Source organism: Dama dama, chromosome 13 (genome assembly GCF_033118175.1).
Source record: "Dama dama isolate Ldn47 chromosome 13, ASM3311817v1, whole genome shotgun sequence".
Taxonomy (NCBI): Eukaryota; Metazoa; Chordata; class Mammalia; order Artiodactyla; family Cervidae; genus Dama; species Dama dama.
Genome location: NC_083693.1, coordinates 24,623,981 through 24,645,922, shown reverse-complemented (window position 1 = coordinate 24,645,922; position 21,942 = coordinate 24,623,981). Strand labels below are relative to the sequence as shown.

At 43.4% G+C, this 21,942-nt stretch overlaps 1 protein-coding gene across 3 annotated transcripts in view; it reads left to right on the top strand.

Annotated features, from left to right (window-relative positions):
- The window catches only part of SV2B (synaptic vesicle glycoprotein 2B), a 229,594-nt gene that overhangs the window by 188,309 nt on the left and 19,343 nt on the right, over positions 1-21,942 (top strand). For all 3 annotated transcript variants that reach the window (XM_061158634.1, XM_061158633.1, XM_061158635.1), the window contains exons 7-9: positions 6,792-6,902; positions 8,359-8,447; positions 12,042-12,206. In XM_061158634.1, the coding sequence (XP_061014617.1) occupies positions 6,792-6,902; positions 8,359-8,447; positions 12,042-12,206 (365 nt within the window). The remainder of the gene's footprint in view (positions 1-6,791; positions 6,903-8,358; positions 8,448-12,041; positions 12,207-21,942) is intronic.

Genomic DNA, 21,942 nt, shown 5'->3' with positions numbered 1-21,942 from the left:
CTGGAAAGAGTTACTAACCTCAGACCGCTGGGCTGTGGCTGGAGTGGGAAGTGAATACTCGGCCCCACTGGATGGGGACCCCTGCTCTGCTCCTGGGTGCTGCCCTCTGTGCAGGTATCACAGTGAATGTACTCAGGGGCCTGGAGGAAGAGCGTCGGGCAGGCTGGACTCAGTGCTCATGGGGAGCCTGGGCGTGGCCCTCCTCACTCTGCCTTTGAGCTGATGGGGTTCAGGATATAACAGCCCCAAATTATGGCATCTCAGCGTAGTGTATCTCGTAAGCTGAAGGAGTTGGAGAGAACAGCAGAAGCAGAAAGGTTACTCTGACCTCCCCTTGCTCCCCCTTCTTCCCTGAAACAGGCCATAAATCTCCCACGTGAAAGATGCCTTCCCTGAACCAGGAGGAAAGACGACGTTGTTCTCAAGAGCTATGGCTCTTGTTCTTCAGACCAAGAAGGCTATATAAACAAACCCTTATCATCCTAATTACTTCTTCACCGTTATTCACCCAAATGCCTTTGTTTTGTCTGTTCTTCACAAATTTACTGTTTCTAAGGCTTCCCTGGGGGCTCAGATAATAGAGAATCTGCCTGCAATGCAGGAGACCAGGGTTCCATCCCTGAGTCAGGAAGATCCGCTGGAGAAGGGCATGGCAACCTGCTCCAGTATTTCTGCCTGGAGAATCCCATGGACAGAGGAGCCTAGTGGCTTATAGTCCATAGGGTCACAAAGAGTTGGACGTGACTGAGCAAGTAACAAACACACACACACACACACAGAGTATAAAAGCTTCCTGCATGGTCACTTCTTTGGGACTTCATTCTCTTGTGAGGGCTCCCACAGATATGTAAAACTTTAGTAAAATGTGGGTGCTTTACTTCTGTCAATCTTTCTCAGTTGTGTTGTCTCAGTTGCAGCACTGGGAATCTTTCAGTTGAGGAATCTAGACCCGTGACTGGGGATCGAACCCAGGCCCCCTGCATTGTGAGCACAGAGTCTTAGCCACTGGACCACCAGGGAAGTTCCTACTCCTGTTAAATCTGTCTTTGCCAGTTTAGCTTCCAGACCGAGTCAGGGAGTCTAGGACGGCAGAGGAGAACTCTTTCCTCCCCTACAGGGCCCTGGCTTCACCAGCCCTGTTTGCTGCCTCACAAGCTTCCATAATGCCCCCTGGCAGGTGTCCCTAGGACACCTTTGCAAAGGGGAGGTGTTGAAATATTCCCTTGAGAACTGCTGTTCTGCAGGGTTGGGGCGAACACAGATCATATTATAGTTTAGACCAAAGCAAAGCCAAGCATCCTAGTTAATTGTAAATTAGAGTAATTGTGCTTGCAGCTGTCAACACACCCACTCCCAGATCCCTAGGGAATAGGGTGTTATTTTTTTTTTTCCCCAAGAGGAAAGCAAAAACAAAATTTGCATTTTTTTGACTGTACCACAAGGCATGTGGGATCTTAGTCCCTCGACCAGGGATGGAATCCGACAGAGCCCACTGCAGTAGAAGCATGGAGCATTAACTACCGGACTGCCAGGGAAGTCCCATTGCGTGTGAATCATAACGTATTTCCTGATTTGGGGTCAACTTTCCCCTGGTGGCTCAGATGGTAAAGAATCCACCTGCAATGCAGGAGACCTGGGTTCAATCCCTGCGTGGGGAAGATCCCCTGGAGAAGGGAATGGCAACCCACTTAAGTAGTCTTGCCTGGAGAATTCCATGGATAGAGGAGTCTGGTGGGGTACAGACCATGGGGTCGCAAAGAGTCAGACATGACCGAGCAACTGACACTTTTTCAACACTTCCACTCAGCCTCTTTTGGCTTCAGCTGTGTTCTTGGTCTCCCTGGGTTATCTAATAACAGGAAGATCAGCTCCAGCTAAGAGTCCCATGATGTGGGCCAACGGGGTTCCCTTTCCTGTGTCCCTGTCTGGACCTAGGCAGTAGAGCAATTGCAAAGGCCACACACCCAGGAATGGCAGGGCCAGCTCAGGAGGCTCTGGTGTGCTTATATACTTGCAATTTTAGGAAGAGCACCTATGCTTCTACTAGGTTCTCAAAGGAGTATCCAGCCCAGTCAAGAGTTTAAGAACCACTGTGTTCAAGCTTTAGAAAAACAAAGACGCGCCATCCTGGGCTTGGTGCTGGGGAATTAAAGAACCACTTGTTTCTATTTCAGCAACTGTATTTTCCTGTGTGAATATTCAACCTCACTTCTCTCTTTACATCCTCAGTCCCTTGGTTGAAGAAAGAATTGGAAACACTCTTATGACTAAAGCCTTTTCTCCCTAGAAGAAAGATTTGTTGGAGGAGGTGCTAGAAACTATTTTTGAATTTTTTGAGTAGGCTCTTCCATTTTCTTCTGATTTGGTCTGCGAGCACAGATGTTGATAACTTGGCTAAGAGTCTGTGTGGTCAGAAATAGCCTTAATGTTATCGTTAGTTATAGAATTAAGTGGTTGTCTTAAACATTGATTAAACTGAAAATCACTGTCTTAATGAGTCAAGATTGCTCCTTGGAGCTACCTGCTGACATTGGACAAATGGACACTTTCTAGGGTTCTTGTGTTGCTGAGTCCAAGCTTGGTCTGCTCACCACATGACAGGCCAATAAATCAGGAGATGAGGTGTTGAGGCAAGGAAGAGAGACTTTATTTGTAAAGTTGGGTGTCCAAGAAGATGGTGGACTACCATCTTATTGGGGTCTGGATGCTAGTTTCTTTCATAGAACAGAGCCAGGGAGGAGACGAGGAAGTAAAGTAAAAAGGCCATAAATCTTGCAAAATATCTCCTGGCTCGGCCAGCCTTGGGGAGGGGATGTGTTAATTTCTTCTTTCCTGCAGCCATTCACAGGTGGGCAGGGTCGGGGTGTTTCCCTGTGAGCTGAACAAAGACCCTTTAGTTTAAAGTCAGGTAAAGGGGTGAGCTTCCCGGCGGGCTCTAGTGGTAAAGAATCTGCTTCCAGTGCAGGAGGCAAAAGAGATGGAGTTTCGATCCCTGGGTTGTGAAGATCCCCTGGAGAAGAAAATGGTAACCATTCCAGTACTCTTGTCTGGAGAATCCCGTGGACAGAGGAGCCTGGTCAGCTACAGTCCATAGGGTCAGAAAGAGTCGGACATGACTGAAGCAGCTTAGTATATGCATGCAGAGGGGCAGAGTTGCCCGGGCAGGGAAACTTATAGCTGTAGAGAGCATCCTTTTAGTAACAAAGGCACAGAAGGCAAAGGTTAAAGAAACATATCCAACCTGAAGTCAGATTCTGTTCTTCCCTGTTACACACAGCCTTATTCCCACTCCCTATCTCTTTGATTTCCAACAGGAAAACCAGGGATAGCAAGGGAGACCTAATTTCTCTTTTTAAAAAGTTAAGTGAAATTGCTCAGTCGTGTCCGACTCTTTGAGACCCCATGGACTGTAGCCTACCAGGCTCCTCTGTCCATAGGATTTTCCAGGCAAGAGTACTGGAGTGGGTTGCCATTTCCTTCTCCAGGAGATCTTCCTGACCCAGGGATTGAACCCAGGTCTCCCACATTGCAGGCAGACACTACCGTCTGAGCCACCAGAGAAGTCCTTTTTTTTTTAAAAAAAAAATTGAGGTATAATTGGCATGTAACATTGTATTAGTTTCAGGTGTTCTGTATAATGATTCGATATTTGCATACATTGCAAAATGATCACCACACAAAGTCTAGTTACCATCTGTCACCACACAGTTACAAAATTTTTTTCTTGTGCTGAGGACTCAAGATTTACGTTCTTAGCAACTTTCAAGTAATGAAGAGAGTATTATTAACTATTATCAAACCAGTCAAATCCTAGAGGAAATCAGTCCTGAATATTCATTGGAAGGACTGATGCTGAAGCTGAAACTGCAATACTTTGGCCACCTGATGGGAAGAACTGACTCATTTGAACAAACCTTGATGATGGGAAAGATTGAAGGCGGGAGGAGAGGGGATGACAGAGGATGAGATGGTTGGATGGCATCACCGACTCAAAGGACATGAATTTGAGTCACCTCCAGGAGTTAGTGATGGACAGGGAGGCCTGGCATGCTGCAGTCCATGGGGTTGCAAAGAGTTGGACATGACTGAGTAACTGAACTGAACTGAACTATTTTCTTTTTTTTTTTAAATTTTTTTATTAGTTGGAGGCTAATTACTTCACAACATTTCAGTGGGTTTTGTCATACATTGATATGAATCAGCCATGGATTTACACGTCTTCCCCATCCCAATCCCCGCTCCCACCTCCCTCTCCACCCGATTCCTCTCGAAACATCCCACCCTCGCCTTCTCCCACAGAGTTCAAAAGTCTGTTCTGTATTTCTGTGTCTCTTTTTCTGTTTTGCATATAGGGTTATCGTTACCATCTTTCTAAATTCCGTATATATGTGTTAGTATGCTGTAATGTTCTTTGTCTTTCTGGCTTACTTCACTCTGTATAAGGGGCTCCAGCTTCATCCATCTCATTAGGACTGGTTCAAATGAATTCTTTTTAATGGCTGAGTAATATTCCATGGTGTATAGGTACCACAGCTTCCATATCCATTCATCTGCTGATGGGCATCTAGGTTGCTTCCATGTCCTGGCTATTATAAACAGTGCTGCGATGAACATTGGGGTGCACGTGTCTCTTTCAGATCTGGTTTCCTCAGTGTGTATGCCCAGAAGTGGGATTGCTGGGTCATATGGCAGTTCTATTTCCAGTTTTTTAAGAAATCTCCACACTGTTTTCCATAGCAGCTGTACTAGTTTGCATTCCCACCAACAGTGTAAGAGGTGAACTGAACTATTTTCACCATGCAACATTACATCCCAGGACTTATTTTGTGGCTGAAAGTTTGTACCTTTCGACCCCTTTCTCCTGTTTTATCCACCCCTCCCACTCCCCTCCCCACTGGAAACCGCCAATCTGTTCTCTGTATCTATGAGCTTGGTTTTCTGTTTTTGTTTTGTTTGGTTGATTCTCCAAATATAAGTGGGATCATGAGGTACTTGTCTTTCTCCATCTGATTTATTTCACTTACCATAAGGTCCTCAAGGTCCATCCATGTTGTTGCAAATGGCAAGATTTTATTTTTTATGGTTGGTTAGTATTCCAGTGTGTGTGTGTGTGTGTACGTGTGTGTACGTGTGTGTATGTGTATGTGTGTGTATGTGTGTATGTATGTGTGTATGCGTGTGTATGTGTATGTGTGTATGTATGTGTGTCTGTGTATGTATGTGTGTGCATGTGTGTACGTGTGTGCATGTGTGTATATGTTTGTGCGTATGTGTGTATATGTGTGTATGTGTTTGTGTGTTTGCGTGTATGTGTGTGTGCATGTGTGTACGTGTGTGCATGTGTGTGCGTGTATGTGTGTGCACATGTGTGTGTGTGTGTGTGTGTGTGTATCACATCTTCTTTATCCTTTCACTTATCGGTGGCCACTTGGATTGTCTCCGTATCTTCACTGTTATAGTAATAACTGCATTGAAGATGGGAGAACAGATATCTTTTTGATTTAGTGTTTTCATTTCCTTCAGATAAATATCCAGAAGTGGAATTCATAGATCATATGGTAGTTCTATTTTTAATTTTGGGGAGAACCTCCATACTGTTTCCCTTGGTAGCCTTAGCAGTTTACATCCCCACCGACAATGCAGAAGGATTTCCTTTTCCCCACATCTTAATTGACATGTGTTATTTTTCATCTTTTTGGTGATAGCTATTTTAGCAGGTGTGAGGTGTTATCTAAGTGTGGTTTTAATTTGCATTTTCCTGATGATTTGTGATGGTGATGGTGAGCATTTTTTCACCTGCCTATTGGCTATCTGTATGTCTTCTTTGGAAAACGGTCTATTCAGATCCTCTGTCCATTTTTTAACTGGATTGTTTGCTTTTTTTTTTTTTGCTGTTGAGTTGCATGGATTCTTTATATATTTTGAATATTAGTCCCTTATCAAATTTATGATTTGCAAATATTTTCTTCCATTCAGTAGGTTGTCTTTTCATTTTGTTGGTGATTTCTTTTACTGTGCAGAAGGAGGACTTATTCTGCTGTGTTAAAAAAATGTCTTACATGGGTTTCCCTGGTGGCTCAGTGGTGAAGAATCCACCTGCTAATGCAGGAGACATGGGTTTGATCCCTGATCCAAGAAGATCCCACATATTGTGGAGCAACTAAGCCCATGTGCCACAACTATTATGCCTGTGCTTTGGAGCCCAGGAGCTGCAACTACTGAAGCCTTGCACCCTAGAGTCTGTGCTCCACAACAATAAAAGCCACCACAATGAGAAGCCCACAGACAGCAACTAGAGAGTAGCCCCGACTTGCCACAACCAGAGAAAGCCCATGCAGCACAAGACCCAGCACAGCCAAAAATAAAATAATTTTAAAAGTCTTCCAGAGCAAGCTTTCTCTCCTAACACACACACACACACATACATACACACACTGTTGTCTACATAGGCTCTAGACTTCTCTGATGTTAATACCCATTAAGGATAGACTTGTGAATTTTAAGGTGGAGTCAACTCTATTATGGGCAACTAAGATATAAACAGTTCCTCAATGTATTTGCCAAAGCCATAATTGAGTGAAAAAACTGAATCATTTGTCTGCAGTGAGACATATCTACCTGAGAAAGATCGTTAAGAGATGATATGTACAATTTTGGTTAAGAGTTACTGAACGAGGGGGTCACCAAAAGCTCCTCTAGCCCTGAGGAAGTTAATAAAGTCAGTTACATACAACTAAAAATTGAGAAGTCAAAGTAAGTTTAAGATTCTCTAGCCCATCTTTGCTTCACAGGTTTCCAACATTAAAACTCCCAAGCAAATGGATGAATTCATTGAGATCCAGAGTTCAACAGGAACTTGGTACCAGCGCTGGTTAGTCAGATTCAAGACCACTTTCAAGCAGGTATGTTTGGAGACCTGGGGTGGGTGAGAGGGCAGCTCTATGGTGATCTGTAACGACAGTGGATGAGGAATAGAGGTTTTGAACATGCCCGTCCACCCAAGACACTGTGATGGGCAGGAAGGAACATTTGGGTCCTATCCCACACCGACCTCTAACTCCTGTGAGCCCTGAACCATAAAGTGTTTAATCCTTAGTTTCTTTTCTTTGCCCTTCTTTCCAAAGGCAGAGATTTTGAATGGAGATACAATGTCTAGTCTGAGAAAGCACCTTTCTTTCTAGCACCTTCTTCTTTTTTTGGTTTGAGAGTTATTTTTTATTCAGTGGGAATTTTTAGGACTTCAAGCCCAGGAAGTAGCAGCTCAAGTAACTCTGAGAGAGCTAGCCAAGGAGGCGAGGATGGGGGAAGCCAGATATATAGGAGTTTTGCAACAAAGGGCAGGTAGTCTGACCATCAAAAGTTTATTGTTAATGAAAGAAAACTAGATATGTCAAGTTAAAGAATTTAGTGTTTTTCCATGCCTGGGGAGGTGCAAAAGTCTGGGCTCACTGAAATTATTCCTTTTATATGCACCTCAGCTTTCTGGGGCCAATGTCCGTCCTGTGTTTTCACATTCTGAGTTTCCTCAGGGCTCACCATGGGGAGTGGCTGCAGTCTGGTGGCTGCTAAAAGGCAGGTATTCTTTTCCCTTCTGAGTTCCCTCTGGGCTCACAGGCTCAGCTTCTGGTGATGGCTGCGGTCACTGATGACTGTGACATCCTTTGTTTACCAATATGACAGGCAGTATTCCACTTATCAGTTCCTTCTCTTGGTCCGAAATTCAATCCATATTGGGGAGACATTTCAGGATCAATTTTTGTCCCACAGTTCTGGGACTCTCATCCTAGATCAGGTGAAAATTCTTGCTGATATGCCACTCCAGTGGCACTTTCTCTTTAAATAAACCATAGAAAGAAGAGAGTGAGTGAAAGAAGGACCCCTTTAAGGTTTGTTGGTGATCTCTGAGAAAGTCTTTATGAAGGTCAAGGCCATTTCTCCAGAGAAGTGGTCCTATGAGACAAACCAACTGTCAAACACTCAGGCAGTCAACGGCCAGAGTCTACTGAGCCTGGATAACCTTCTTGGTGCAGGGTGGTTCAGTGTTTGAAACAGCATCCATTCCCACTGGTGGGGAGAAGAGCTCAAGGCTACTCAGCACCTTGACATCCCCACTCACTGCGCTTTTGGTCACATGCATCGTTTTGTTCGTGGATGCTACAGGACTGTTAGACTATGACACCAACTAATAAGAACAGAAGAGGATTTCTTGTTCCTTGAGCAGAATTGCTGCCTCTGGAAGACAATTGCTGTGTGTTCTCTCCGTGGGTTCCTAGGCAATTTAATAGAGAATCTTAAAAAGGATCTCTTCCAAGTCACATGTTCCTGCCTTTAACCACCCATCTCTGCTGTGGGTTATAGGTCTGGGAAAATGCTCTATACTGTGTGATGGGGCCCTACAGGATGAACACGCTGATTCTGGCTGTGGTCTGGTTTACCATGGCTTTAAGGTAAGTTCTGTCTTCCTTAAGTTCATTAATTAATAAAAAGCTATGACAAACATAGACAGTGTAGTGCTGGAGAGGATTCTTGAGAGTCCCTTGGACAGCAAGGAAATCAAACCAGTCAATCCTAAAGGAAATCAACCCTGAATATTCATGAGAAGGACAGATGCTGAAGCTGAAGCTCCAATACTTTGGCCACCTGATGCGAAGAGCTGACTCACTGGAAAAGACCCTGATGCTGGGAAGGATTGAGGGCGGGAGGACCAGACGGGCAACAGAGGATGAGATGGTTGGATGGCATTACCAACTTAATGGACATGAGTTTGAGCAAACTCTGGGAGATAGTGAAGGACAGGGGAGCCTGGTGTGCTGCAGTCCATGGGACTGCAAAGAGTCAGACCCAACTTAGCAACTGAACAAAAAGTTCATTAATTTTCTTATGCTTCCCATGCCTCATCTGTTCGTTGAGGGTTACCGTTGATTCTAACTCATGTAGAGTCTGTGTCAGACTGGATGCTTTTGGCTATGACAGGCAACCCACTCTAGTGGCTTCTACAATGAGGAAATTTCTGATCCTTTGTAACAAGAATTCTATGGAGAGGTAGCCTCCAGGTGGGGATTCAGCCTCAGGCTAGTTCTCATCTGCTAGCAAGATGCCTGCAATTGCTCTCGGCATTCTCAGACATGGAAAAGTGTCCCAGTGAGGAAGAGGCTGCCTTTCTCTGAGATTGACTTTTTAAAAATAATTTTTTTTACTTGGTTACTGCATGTGGGATCTTTGGTCTTAATTACAGCATGCAGAATCTTTAGTTGCTGCATGGGGGATTTTTTTTTTTTTTTTTTTAGTGCAGCTTGCAAAGTCTTAGTTATGGTGTATGGGATCTAGTTACCTGACCTGGACCCCTGCCTTGGGAGGATGTGGAGTGTTAGCCACCAGGGAAGTCCTTGAGCTCCACTTTTTAGCATCAAGGAAACCTTTCTCATCTTCCCTGATGGCTCAGATGGTAAAGAATTTGCCTGCAATGCAAGAGACCTGGGGTTCGATCCCCAGGTCGGGAAGATCCCCTGGAGAAGGAAATGGCAACCCACTCCAGTATTCTTGCCTGGAGAATCCCATGGAGAGAGTAGCTTGGCGGGCTACAGTCCATGGGTTCATAAAGAGTTGGACATGGCTGAGCGACTAACACTTGCACTTCAAACCTTTCTCAGAAGCCACCAGAAGACTCTCCCCACCCCACATTGTATTAGCCAAATGTGTGTCACATGCTTTAGGGTCAGACTAGCCACTGGTGAATGGGATGTGATTTCCCAATGACTTCAGACTAATCAGGATTTGCCTCTCAGCTGATGATACCGTTAGCTTTCCTGAGCATTGACATCCAAACAGAATCAACTTCCTGTTCCCAAGGATGAAGCAGGGAATGAATGCTGGGTCAAGAACTATCAGTGTCCTTGTGAATATTAAATGTAGAAAACAGAGCACCTTTGCAATAATATCCACAGCAATGAAGTAAATGAAATATAACATGATTGATGATTAGCTGGCTCCTCTCTGAAATAGTAGTCTCTCACCCTAGTCATTTTATTCGCCTCCGAATAACATGACCCTTCTTTCTGTGCCAGTTTTGGGGACCATTTATAGTGTTAAAAGGCTGTTTCATTGTCTGTATAAAGTGCTTGCAATTGTTTCTGGCACATCAGTGAGTGCTCAGTAAATTGCTATTATCAACTAAAATCTTTTGATGAGATTTTAAACTTTCATCTATGAAGTTATTTTGTTCACCACCGCCCACGGCCAAAGACACAGTCCCCTCAACCCAGGAAATTCAATTGGCTTTAATGACCTCTTGGATTATGGGAGGAATGTGGGAAGACCTGCTTTTTCCAATATCTAACCAAGTGTCTTCCAATAGATATTGATGGAGACCCAAACAGTCTGTTTACCAAACAGGTAAAGGTAGAAGCAGACTACTCACTTCCACTTGTCCCATCTAAGCTAGACGAGAACATAGAACATTTCAGAAGCTAAAATGGTAGACCCTTGGATCCAATTCACTGAAAGTTTTAAGATATTTCCTTATGTCTGATTTAATTTTGTCAAGTAGGTAATGACTTTCCAATGTTGGAACCTCAGAGAGATCTGGTCTCCCTTCCTTCCCCCTCTACTTACTCCCTTCTGCCTCCTCTCTGTAATTATCTTTTATTTTCCTATTTATCATGCTAGTATTTCATTTTGCAAACTTAAGCAAATATATGTATATTTACAAATTTCTTTATTGTTTTCTTATGAGAAGGAACTGCAAGAAAGCAGTTTTGCATTTCCTTTTTGCATTCAACAATATATTCTGGAGCTCTCTCATACTGCTAGATAGAGACTTACATTCTTTTTCACAGTGGCATAGAATGTATGCATAGCTCTCCACACTACAACTCTACACTTTATTCAACCAGGACCCTGTTGCTAGATTGTTGGGAAGTTTTCAGACATTTGTTATTGCAAACAGCGCCATAATGAGTCACTCTTTGTGGGCTCCCTTGTGTTGGACAAGTTAATCAGTGGAATAGCTTCCTAGAAATGGAATTATGGAGTCAAAAGGAGATAAATCCATCAGTCATTGTAGGCACTGACCAATTCTCCTCGAGATAGTATTGCAAAATGCTGTCCTCTTCCCAACAATGCATAAGAGCACCTGTTTACCTGCAGCCTCACCAGCAGAGTTTTTGCATACTTCAAGGTTTTGAGTCTGGTGGGCGAGAATGATAACACAGTGTGGTTTTAATTTTCACTTTTTGGGTTATGGGTGGGATGGAGCATCCTTTTTATATGCTTCATGGCCATTTTTTTTGAGTTGTCATCTTGAGATTTTAGGTATAAAATATCATCTGTAAATACAGTTTTATTGCTTGCTTTGTACCTTCATATTCCTATGTTCTTTTTCTTGTGTAGCTGAGTTAGCTAAGACTAACTTAGTTAACTGAGTGAGCTAACACTACAACATAGTATTAAATAGTAGTGATGATATGGGTATCCTGGTCTTATTTCTTATGTTAGTGGGAGCGACCACAGTGTTTTCCCCATTGAAAGATCCTTTCTTTTGAGTTGAGATATATTTATATATACTTTGGGCTTCCCTGGTGGCTCAGTCAGTAAAGAACTTGCCTGAAGTACCAGAGAGCTGAGCTCAATCCCTGGGTCAGCAAGATCTCCTGGAGGAGGGCAAGGCAACCCACTTGGTATTCTTGCCTGGGTAATCCCATGGACAGAGGAGCCTGGTGGGCTACAGTCCATGGGGTTGCAAGAGTCAGACATGACTTAGCAACTAAACCACCAGCACTATATATATTTTTACATGCTAAGGAAGTATGCATGAATTTTTAAGCTATTGGCATTTTAATCAAGAATGCGTGTTGTTTTTTCATCAAGTGCCTTTTTGGCATCTTTGGAGATGGTTGTGATTTTTTTCCATTAGATCTATTTATATGAGTTATATTTTCTAATGAACCATACTGACTCATTTAAAATGGGCTTGATTTGCATCATATCAGGAATGCAGACTCTGATGGTGTTGCTGCTCCAATATTCTGTCTTCTCTATTACAGCTACTATGGGCTGACAGTTTGGTTCCCTGACATGATCCGGTATTTTCAAGATGAAGCATACAAGTCCAAAATGAAGGTGTTTCACGACGAGCACGTGTACGGTGTCACAATCAACTTCACGATGGAAAATCAGATTCACCAGCACGGGAAACTTGTGAATGACAAGTAAGTGCGGGACCATGAGCTTTCCTTAGACCAAGAGGACTGTGTGTGGGTACTGTCTTGCTGAGGGAGGCGTTGGCAAGACAAGAATTCAATACGGTGGGCATCGAGCTCTGACTGGTAGAATATCACACTGCCTCAGCAGCCAGAGACTCTACAGTGCCCCCTGGTGGCCCTGTCTATACCATGCGGTCCTCCATCATCCTGGCTAGGGTTGATTGATCAAGGAGGGTCAACCAGACGATCTTTCCTGAAACCTCACACCTTTATTGGTGATGCACAGAGAGCCCCTCAATGATGCCTGCCTGGAGGGAGGGCCCAGAGGTCCGGCACCAACTCACAGCCTGACTCTTGAGCTTTTTCTTTGATTCTGGATGCTTCTTCAAAAGCAAATCCAGAGGCTAATATGACACTATTTTATGATATTCTTTCACCTATTATTGGCTTCCCCGAAAGCTCAATGGGTAAAGAATCCTCCTGGAATGCATGAGACGTGGGTTTGATCCCTGGGTCAGGAAGATTCTACCTCCAACTGTCTATTGGCACGGCCCATTGCCACCAAATGTGTTGTTGTCCTTTGGGGGAAAAAATTAGTGCAGTGTTAGAAAAGTCCTGCCCATATCCTCTTCAGGACTTCCCTGGTGGCTCAGTGGTAAAGAATCCATCTGCAATGCAGGAGACACAGGAGAGATGGGCTCAGTCCCTGGGTCGGGAAGATCCCCTGGAGAAGGAAATGGCAACCCACTCCAGCATTCTTGCCTGGAGAATCCCATGGACAGAGGAACCTGGCAGGCTACATAGTCCATAAGGTCGCAAAGAGTTGGACATGACAGCGTGCTTGCAGACAGACCTCTTCTTGTCTGTTTGACTCCTCCTCTCTCTACTCCTGGAACACTGAGATGGATAGTCCAAACCGCTGGGCTTTAAGAATGCCTGCTTGAGGTTGTCTCCAGTGGTCCCCAATGGGTCAGGACAGCGCACAGTTCCCTCCAAGCCACATGATCCACTGAGCTGAGCGTTTTCATCTCTGCCATTTGCCGTCTTGAATTATCCTTAGCAAGTTCACTGGGTCAGGGGAGGGCTACACCAGAAACCCCACGGCCAGGCAGTTCAGTGTCAGTGATAGACACTGCCCACCGACTCTTAGCTACTGTGGGAAAGAAGTCTGGATGAAGTCCAAGAAGGGGGCCTTGGGCCGTCTAGTCCGTATGTTACTGGCCAGACTTTAGCAAATGTTCTCTGTTATTTAGGATGAGAAAGAAAGTGTGACATGAAAAGAAGAATGTTATTTCTATAAATATAAGGCCTTTGAGGAAGGAAAGTTAGGAGTGACTATCAGTAGACATGGAATTCAGATTTTCAGATGATGTTTTAAAATGCCAAGGCTCAGTCACAAACATCTCCACGTTTACATGCCCATGTGTGCACATGCCCTCACTGGGGACACTTGGGTCACTGGAATCTGCTGAGAGTGGCCACTGCAAGGATGGCAGTTCCAAGGCTGGTGGTTGGTGGTGGATGGTAATCCCCCCAGGATTTCTCACTGTCAGGGCTGTTCAATATAAACCCAGAGATCTTGCATTGGCATTGCCAAGGAAGAGATATTGCCCTTCTTGGGACTTCCCTGGCGATCCAGCGGTTAAGAATCCCCCTTCCAATGCAGGGGATGAGCCCTACATTGATGATGATCAGGTTTGATCCCTGCTCCAGGAAGTAAGATCCTACATGCCCTGAGGCATTTGAGCACTAGAGGAAAAAAAAAAAAGCCTGTGTTTTTCAGGAAGACCTAGTACAGCTGTCTCCCCCACCCCTGCTGCCAAAAAAAAAAGACGAAGAAGAAATGTTGCCTTCTTTATTAGAATGCTTTTAAGTGTTAAAAAGTAAGGGATGTTATAGATGGCTAGATATCCCTGTGATATGATGTTATTCCGTGCAGAGATGAATTCACTAAAAGACTTCATCTGTGAAGTTGCCTTTGTTCAGTGACACTCTATTGTGGTGTTACTATAACAGTGATGGTGATGACAATGATAAGAAGGCTGGTTATTTAGTAGATAATCTCATGTGTTGTTGTTCAGTCACTAAGTCGTATCTGACCCTTTGTGACCCCGTGAACTGTGAACTGCAGCACACCAGGCTTTCCTGTCCTTCACTATCTCTCGGAGTTTGTTCAAACTCATGTCCATTGAGTCGGTGATGTCATCTAACCATCTCATCCTTTGCCATTCCCTTCTTCTTCTGCCTTCAATCTTTCCCAGCATCAGGGTCTTTTCCAGTGAGTTGGCTCTTTGCAACAGGTGGCCAAGGTATTGGAGCTTCAGTTTCAGCATGTCCTTCCAATGAATATTCAGGATTGATTTCCTTAGGGATTGACTGGTTTGATTTCCTTGCTGTCCAAGGGACTCCCAAGAGTCTTCTCTAGCACCACAATTCAAAAAAGATTAGAAACCTTTGAAACTAAGGAATTGAACGTGGGTTTGTTTGTTTTTCTTGAATTATGCTGCCATCTGCTGGTCACAAACTAGAAAACACCTCACCTGTGGGAATCTTGAGCCTCTTTACAAGTTAAATTCTTCACTTTCGTTAGCATTGTCTGCACTCTTACCAGTAGTCCCCTTTTGACTTTATCCACACTTTGCTGATTTAAAATCTAGGTAAAATTATTTACTTTATTAACTACCACACATGGGGGAAGATTACTTTTAGCAGGGAGAGCAAAGAGAAAGAAAGTCAATCTAGAAGACAGAAGGTTGATTTCATGCATCACAGTGACATGCTACACACGCATGTCACACATGCTACACACACAGTTAAAAGCTCTTTTTAGTGGGGCATTAGTAAACATTTTCTTCATCTACAGTGGGTGTGTTTCAGGGCAATAACGCCCCGTGAAGCTGCCAAGGGTGGGAAATGTGTTAAACATACCTTCTGGCTTCAGGTCTGAGGAAGTAGCCAAGACTTGGGGGTCTAGGTTCCAAGCCTTGATAGGTCGGTGACTAGCAGAACACTCTCTGACCTGTGTAAGCCTCTGATTGCACATCAGAAAGCCATAATATTGAGATAGAATGTCCATCATGCCTCAGGGTTGCTGAAATTGTTGCTATTGTTTAGTTGCTAAGTTGTGTCTGAGTCTTTTGCGACCCCATGGACTGTAGCCTTCCAGGCTCCTCTGTCCATGGCATTTCCCACACAGGAATCCTGGGGTGTGTTGCCATTTCCTTCTCCAAGGTATCTTCCTGACCCAGGGATCGAACCCATGTCTTCTTTGCCACAGAGCCACCAGGGAAGCCCAATACTAGAATACCTCAGCATAGTTTAGTAATTTAATCTAGGTTCTGCGTAGTTCTGTAGAGCTTCTTCCTGAATGTCTTACAGCTGTGCCTGCGTGCGTAGTCCATTGCTTCAGGCAGTGTCTGACTTTTTGCGACCCCACGGACTGTAGCCCTCCAGGCTTCTCTGTCCGTGGGATTCCCCAGGCAAAGACACTGGAGTGGGTTGCCATGTCCTACTCCAGGGGATCTTCCCTATCCAGGAATCAAACCTGCGTCTCCTGCACTGCAGGTAGATTCTTACGCACTGAAGCACGTGGGAAGCCCATTTTACAACTAATTAGCTGCTAAAAATGGGGTTGCTGTTCTTCCATCAGACCTTTACCCAGATTATTATTGCAGATCAACAGAAATCCTGTTGATCTGGGGATGTTTGATCTGAGCTCTTTTATTAGTTCTAATAGCCCTGTCATCTGCCAATAGCAATTGTTTTGTCTCCTTTCTTTTCTTTTTTTATTACATCATGAAATATATCAGATATACAAAGAATAGAGAATAACACAACAACCCTATTCAGAGCACCTAGCTTTGTAAAATCATAAACTATGCTACACTTCTGTTGTGGCTCAGCTGGTAAAGAGTCCACCTGCACCGCGGGAGACCTGGGTTCGATCCCTGGGTGGGGAAGATCCCCTGGAGAAGGGAAAGGCTGCCTACTCCTGTATTCTGGTCTGGAGAATTCCATGTACTATATAGTTCATGGGGTCACAAAGAGTTAGACATGACTGAGCGACTTTCACACTGACTTCAGGTTTTAATATAAATTAAACATCACTCACTCGGTTGCTCTTTTTGATGTTGTTTTTCTTCCTCCCAAGGAGTAATGATCACAATGGTCATAGATTTGGTGTTTTACATGCATGTGTGTTTTTATACTTTCCCGTATATTTATGTATCTGCAGACACTGTACAGCCTTCTTTTGAGTGCTTTAAATTTTAGGTAAATCATGCTTTGTTATAGATGTGACTATATAATTCTCATACTATAAATTTTGCAATTAGGGTTTTTTTGGTTATTTTTAGGCCATTTACTTCTTTTATTTTAAATATTTTTAATTGAGGTGTAGTTGATGTACAGTATTGTGTTGATTATAATGTCAGAGCTATGGGTATCCTGACTTCGGTGGGAGTAATTTGGGTATCTTACTTTCAAGTATGATACTTGCTATATGTTTTTGATTGGTCTTCTTTATAAAGTTAAGGAAATTATCTTTTAAGTATGCTGAGAGTTTTTATCATGAAAGCATATTGAATCTGTCACACGTTTTCCTGCATCTATTATGACAATCATTTGGCTTTCTCCTTGGACCTATTAATATGATAGATTAAAGTAATATTTTTCTGGATATTCAACTGTACTTAATTCTTGGGATATATCTTAATCATTCCATGTGACTTTTTTTAAATGGCAATACATCAACAAATTTGATTTACTAATATTCTTTTTTGTGTTGTTTAGATGTTTATAGCCATTTTATTCATAACTGTCAAAATGTGGAGGCAACACACATGTCCTTTACTTTTATTTCCTACAAAAAATTGTGCCAATATTTCAGATTGGGTTTCAACTTATTATTTTATTAAGACTATTTTCAGAGCTCTTTAGGTTCACAGTGAAATTGAGAGGAAGCCACAGAGATGTCCCATATACCATCTGTCAGAACTACCCTATTATCTAGCAATGATCCAAGATGTTCTTAAGTAGGTGAATGGATAAATCAACTGTGGTACATACTGGCCCTGGAATATTATTTAGTGCCAAAGAAGTAAGGGATCATGTCATAAAAAGACATTGAGAAATCTAAATGCATGTTCCTAAGTGAAAGAAACCTCTCTAAAAAGGCTGCATCCTTATGATTTCAACTATATGTCATTCCGAAAAAGGCAAAACCATGCAAATCGGTGGTTGCCAGAGGCTAGGGGAGAGAGAAGTATGGATAAGTAAGCAGAGCACAGTGAAAATAGTCTGCATGGTACCGCAGCAATGGATGCATTTGCTAAAATCCAGTTGGCACTGATCATAAAGAATCTGCCTGCCAATACAGGAGATGAAAGAGATGTGGGTTTGACCCCTGGGTCTGGAAGATCCCCTGGAGTAGGGAATGGCTACCCACTCCAGTATTCTTGTCTGGAGAATTCCATGGACAGATGAGCCTGGTGGGCTACAATCCATGGGATTGCAAAGAGTGGGACACGTCTGAGCGGCTAACAGACACACACACATCAAGGTTATATAACCGAAAGTGGGGTCTGGTTGCTCTCTGCTCAAAAGCCAATACAGAGGCCAGGTCGGCGGAAAGGAAAGTTTGCTTTCTTTTGGATGCTGGCAACTCAGTGTTGGGGTAAGGGGAGGAGGTGGACATCTGTCCAAAGGCCAAGCTCCCCCCGCTGGCAATCAGAGGCAAGAGCTTTTACAGACTGAGGGAGGGGGCTACATGCAGAAACAGTACAGTCAGCTGACAGTCACCTTAAAATTGGTCAGCAGTGGTCTGACCAGTGTCATCTTGGTTGTTTTAAGTGTGGTTCATCTTCAGTTCCAGGGTGGGTTTGTTTCCATTTCTTTGAGGCTGATTCTGAGATCATGACAGCTCACATCACGGCCACAGTCTGGTCATCGTGTAGTCAATCTCTCCACCCAGTGGGTTTTCAGTGTCTATAAGATAGTTCATGGGACGTGGCTCAGAATATTGTGAATAGTCCTTGAGAAGGAGCTAAGGGCCCTGACTATGCTTAATGGCTAAACTATGATTATTTGGTCTCCTTTGACTATTTTCCTTTGTTTCTGCATGTTTTCACTTCTCTGATTGAATTCACTTCTCATATTCTTTGTCTAAAGTTTTTCCACAGACAAAAGGCACGCTGAGGACATGGGAGGCAAGGACCATAGCATCCTGCTCCTTTTCAGTTATACCCTCTTTTTAAAAATGTTCTAGGATCTGTGTAAAGAGAGACAGGATGCAATATGGTGATTTCAGCACTTAGGTGGTGGTAAGTGTAAGAGAAGATGGAGAGAGTACGTTGGATTTACTGGCAAATTCCCCGAGGCACAAGGACGTGTCCTTAGAGATTCTGGTAGACACAGACCAGTATTTCCCATCATCTACGTCTGCTTCTCCATGAGATAGATTTCGACCATTTGATGGCTGTCTCCTAACACTACTCCTTTCTTTCCCAGGCTACTTACAGTAAAGATACCTCTCATTTATACAACCGTATACTAGAGCTGGAAAAAGTCATCTCCTCAATAATGTTATTTTAAAGATTTTTTAAAATCTGCAAGCCTGCAAAGGAGAAGAGACTAGCCTGAAATCTTTTGATGACAGTCCTAAAAGTTGAACTCCATTCTTCATTTTTTGGAAGGTGGTGTCAGAGGTGAAGTAAAAGCCTGATGCCCATGTGTGGAGAATTTAAGGAGTTATATAGAGTTATACAGAGAATTTAAGAAGTTGCATAGAAGTTATAAACAAAAGACCCTCTGTTTCCTTCATTCTTTAAGTAAAATGAGCCCAAGCATGTATTTTCTGAAGTGACTTTCTTTTTTTCCTTAAAGATTTTTTTGAATGTGGACCATCTTTATTAGTTTGTTACAATATTGTTTCTGTTTTATGTTTTGGTTTTTTGGCTGTGAGGCATGTGAGATCTTAGCTCCCTGACCAGGGATCGAACCCACACCCCCTGCCTTGGAAGGCAAAGTCTTAGCCTGCCAAGGAAGTCCCCTGAAGTGAATAGTTTTCTCATTCCTGCTTTGCTTCATCTCAGATTAGGACCTGATATGAGATAATGTGTGAGAAACTAGAGTTCCAGTTCTTTCCTGAAGAAGTTTCTCTTTTATTTCACTGTATGTGGAAGGCTTGTTGTAGGACGGTCTGTGTGTGTGGGCTTTGGGAAAATAGACCCTTTGTTCATTTTTTCTCTGAAAGGTGATATAAATGATGTGAAAGAGAATTTTACACTTAACAAAAAGTCAGTTAAAGGGTACTTATTATATATCCTGCCTCTGTGCCTTAGCAGATGCTATTCCCTTTGCCTGGAATTCACTTGCTCTGCATCTTGGCTTGGATAGCTTTTATTTATCCTTAAGGAAAAGCCAATATCATGCTGTACCCGATTGTATCATAAGTGCCCGTTTGCAGTGATCTTGTAGCTTATCTCTAATCTTTTTTCAAAACAATTTATATCTGGTCATGCTGAGTCTTCATCACTTTTTCTAGTTGCGTTGAGTGGGGGCTACGCTTCAGTGTGTGCGTGGACTTCTGACCGCGGCGGCCTCGCTTGTGTGGAGCACAGCCTGCAGGCACATGGGCTCAGTAGTAGCCTGAGGGCTCGGTTGCTCCGCAGCAGGTGGGATCTTCCCGGACCAGGGATTGAACCCGTGTCCCCTGTGTTGGCAGGCGGACTCTTATTCACTGTACCACCAGGGAAGTCCTACGTATGTCTGATCTTAATCGTTATCACACCAGATTTTAGTGATCAGTTTTCTTGTTTCCCTCTTTAGTTTTGAGTTTCTTGAGCGTGATCCCATTCAAGTCTAAATCCTGGTGACTGTGTAGATGCGACTTTTGGCGTAGTTTAGATCACCTGGCAGATGAAGCACTGCGCTTGAGGGTAACTGAAATAAAGGGTTTGAAATAATTCCATCACAGCCTCTGGATCACCCATGGCTTCTGTTTCCTTAAAGCAAGGGTTTCATGAGATACTTCTGTCAACTTTTCTTTCAGCTTTTGAGGCCTCCTGAGTGAAGCATCTTGGACCAGTTCAGTATATAAATTAGAGATCAGAGGAGATGATTTATATAAAAGACTCATAAAATATACCTTGGCGTTTTCTCCTTTTATCTCTCCCTTTATAACTTTGGCTTTTTATAACTCACTTGGAGATACATTTTAAGGTCTGCCAGTGTCAGACCTGCTATGATTTATGGCCCTTCTTTCTCACCCACCTTTGGCAGAACATTAAAATATCACCAGAGGCCACATCACCACCCCATTACTGTATTAAAGAGAAGGATATATTAAGAAGGGCAAAGACCTGAGACAGGCTCCAGGAATAGCTTTCCTGAGTAAATACAGTCAGCATACAAATTACATTAATTTTGACATCAGAGCCATCTTCCTGTAACAAAAGCCTTAGTGATCAGGTTTTCCATAGAAATAGGAAGAGTCCAGCGGTAGCTTTTGGAGGCTGATTTAAATTTAACCCTAGGAGAAACTGTTGAGAACAATTTGGCTTTCTTGATCAGGGACTCTCACATTTCCTAAAGTATAATAATCTGGCATCTTCCTCTGGAAATTATAGTTCAAGAGGTGCAGGTTGGAATGAAGAGAACTCCTATCTTTCGTAATAACCTCCCATTTTATTCTTTTTTTTTTTTTTTGTATCCAAGTTACGTCAGTTTATTTTCATTTTTAAAAACTGGAGTATAATTGCTTTAAATGTTGTGCGGTTTCTGCTGTGTAGCCTTATGTATACATAAACCCCCTGCCTCCTGAGCCTCCCTCCCGCCCCCCACATCCCACCCCTCAGCGACATCACAGAGCATCAGCTGAGCTCCTGGCTTTACGGCAGCTTCCTGCTAGCCAGCTGCTTTACACATGAAAAGTGAAAGCATTAGTTGCTCAGTCATGTCCGACTCTTTGCAACCACATGGGCTGTAGCCCGCCAGGCTCCTCTGTCCATGGGATTCTCCAGGCCAGAATACTGGAGTGGGTTGCCATTTCCTTCTCCAGGGGGTCTTCCTGACCCAGGGATCGAACCCAGGTCTCCTGCATTGCAGGCGGATTCTTTACCATCTGAGCCCCAACAGGGTAGAGTATATATGCCAATGCTACTCTCGCAGTTTGTCCAACCCTATTTTATTTATTTATTTATTTTTACCCTATTTTATTTTGATGCGAGTGTTCTGGGGACTTCTCCTTGAGAAGCACTGGCCCATGCCTTCCTATTGCGTGAGAGGTCTTTTTGTCAAAGCTAATAAGATGTGGCTCTAGGTTAGGGTTCTCAGCAGAACGTAGTTGAGAATGAAGAGTAAGGGGCACTGGCCGTCGTATGTGCTCGCGGAGTGAATAATCCGGCGGCCCTGAAGAGCAACGGCGATCCTCAGTGCCCTGTGCTACCTCTGTCCCTGGGTCCCCGCTGAACTGTATTTGTCTGTTGGCTTGGTTTCTTTTTCCCATTAGACTTGAGTGCAGGGACCGTGGCTTTGCTGTCTGTACGCATAGCACCTAATGCCACACTCCGGAAAACTTTTGCTTGAGATTGAATCAATGAATGAATAGACAGACGAATGAATGGGGTTGAAATTCCTCACAAATGAAGACACAGACAAAGGTTTCTCACTTAATATTTTAACCGAGCTTGGGAAATATAACCAGCAGAGGCTGATGTCCATGTATGTGAGTATATGTTTTTAA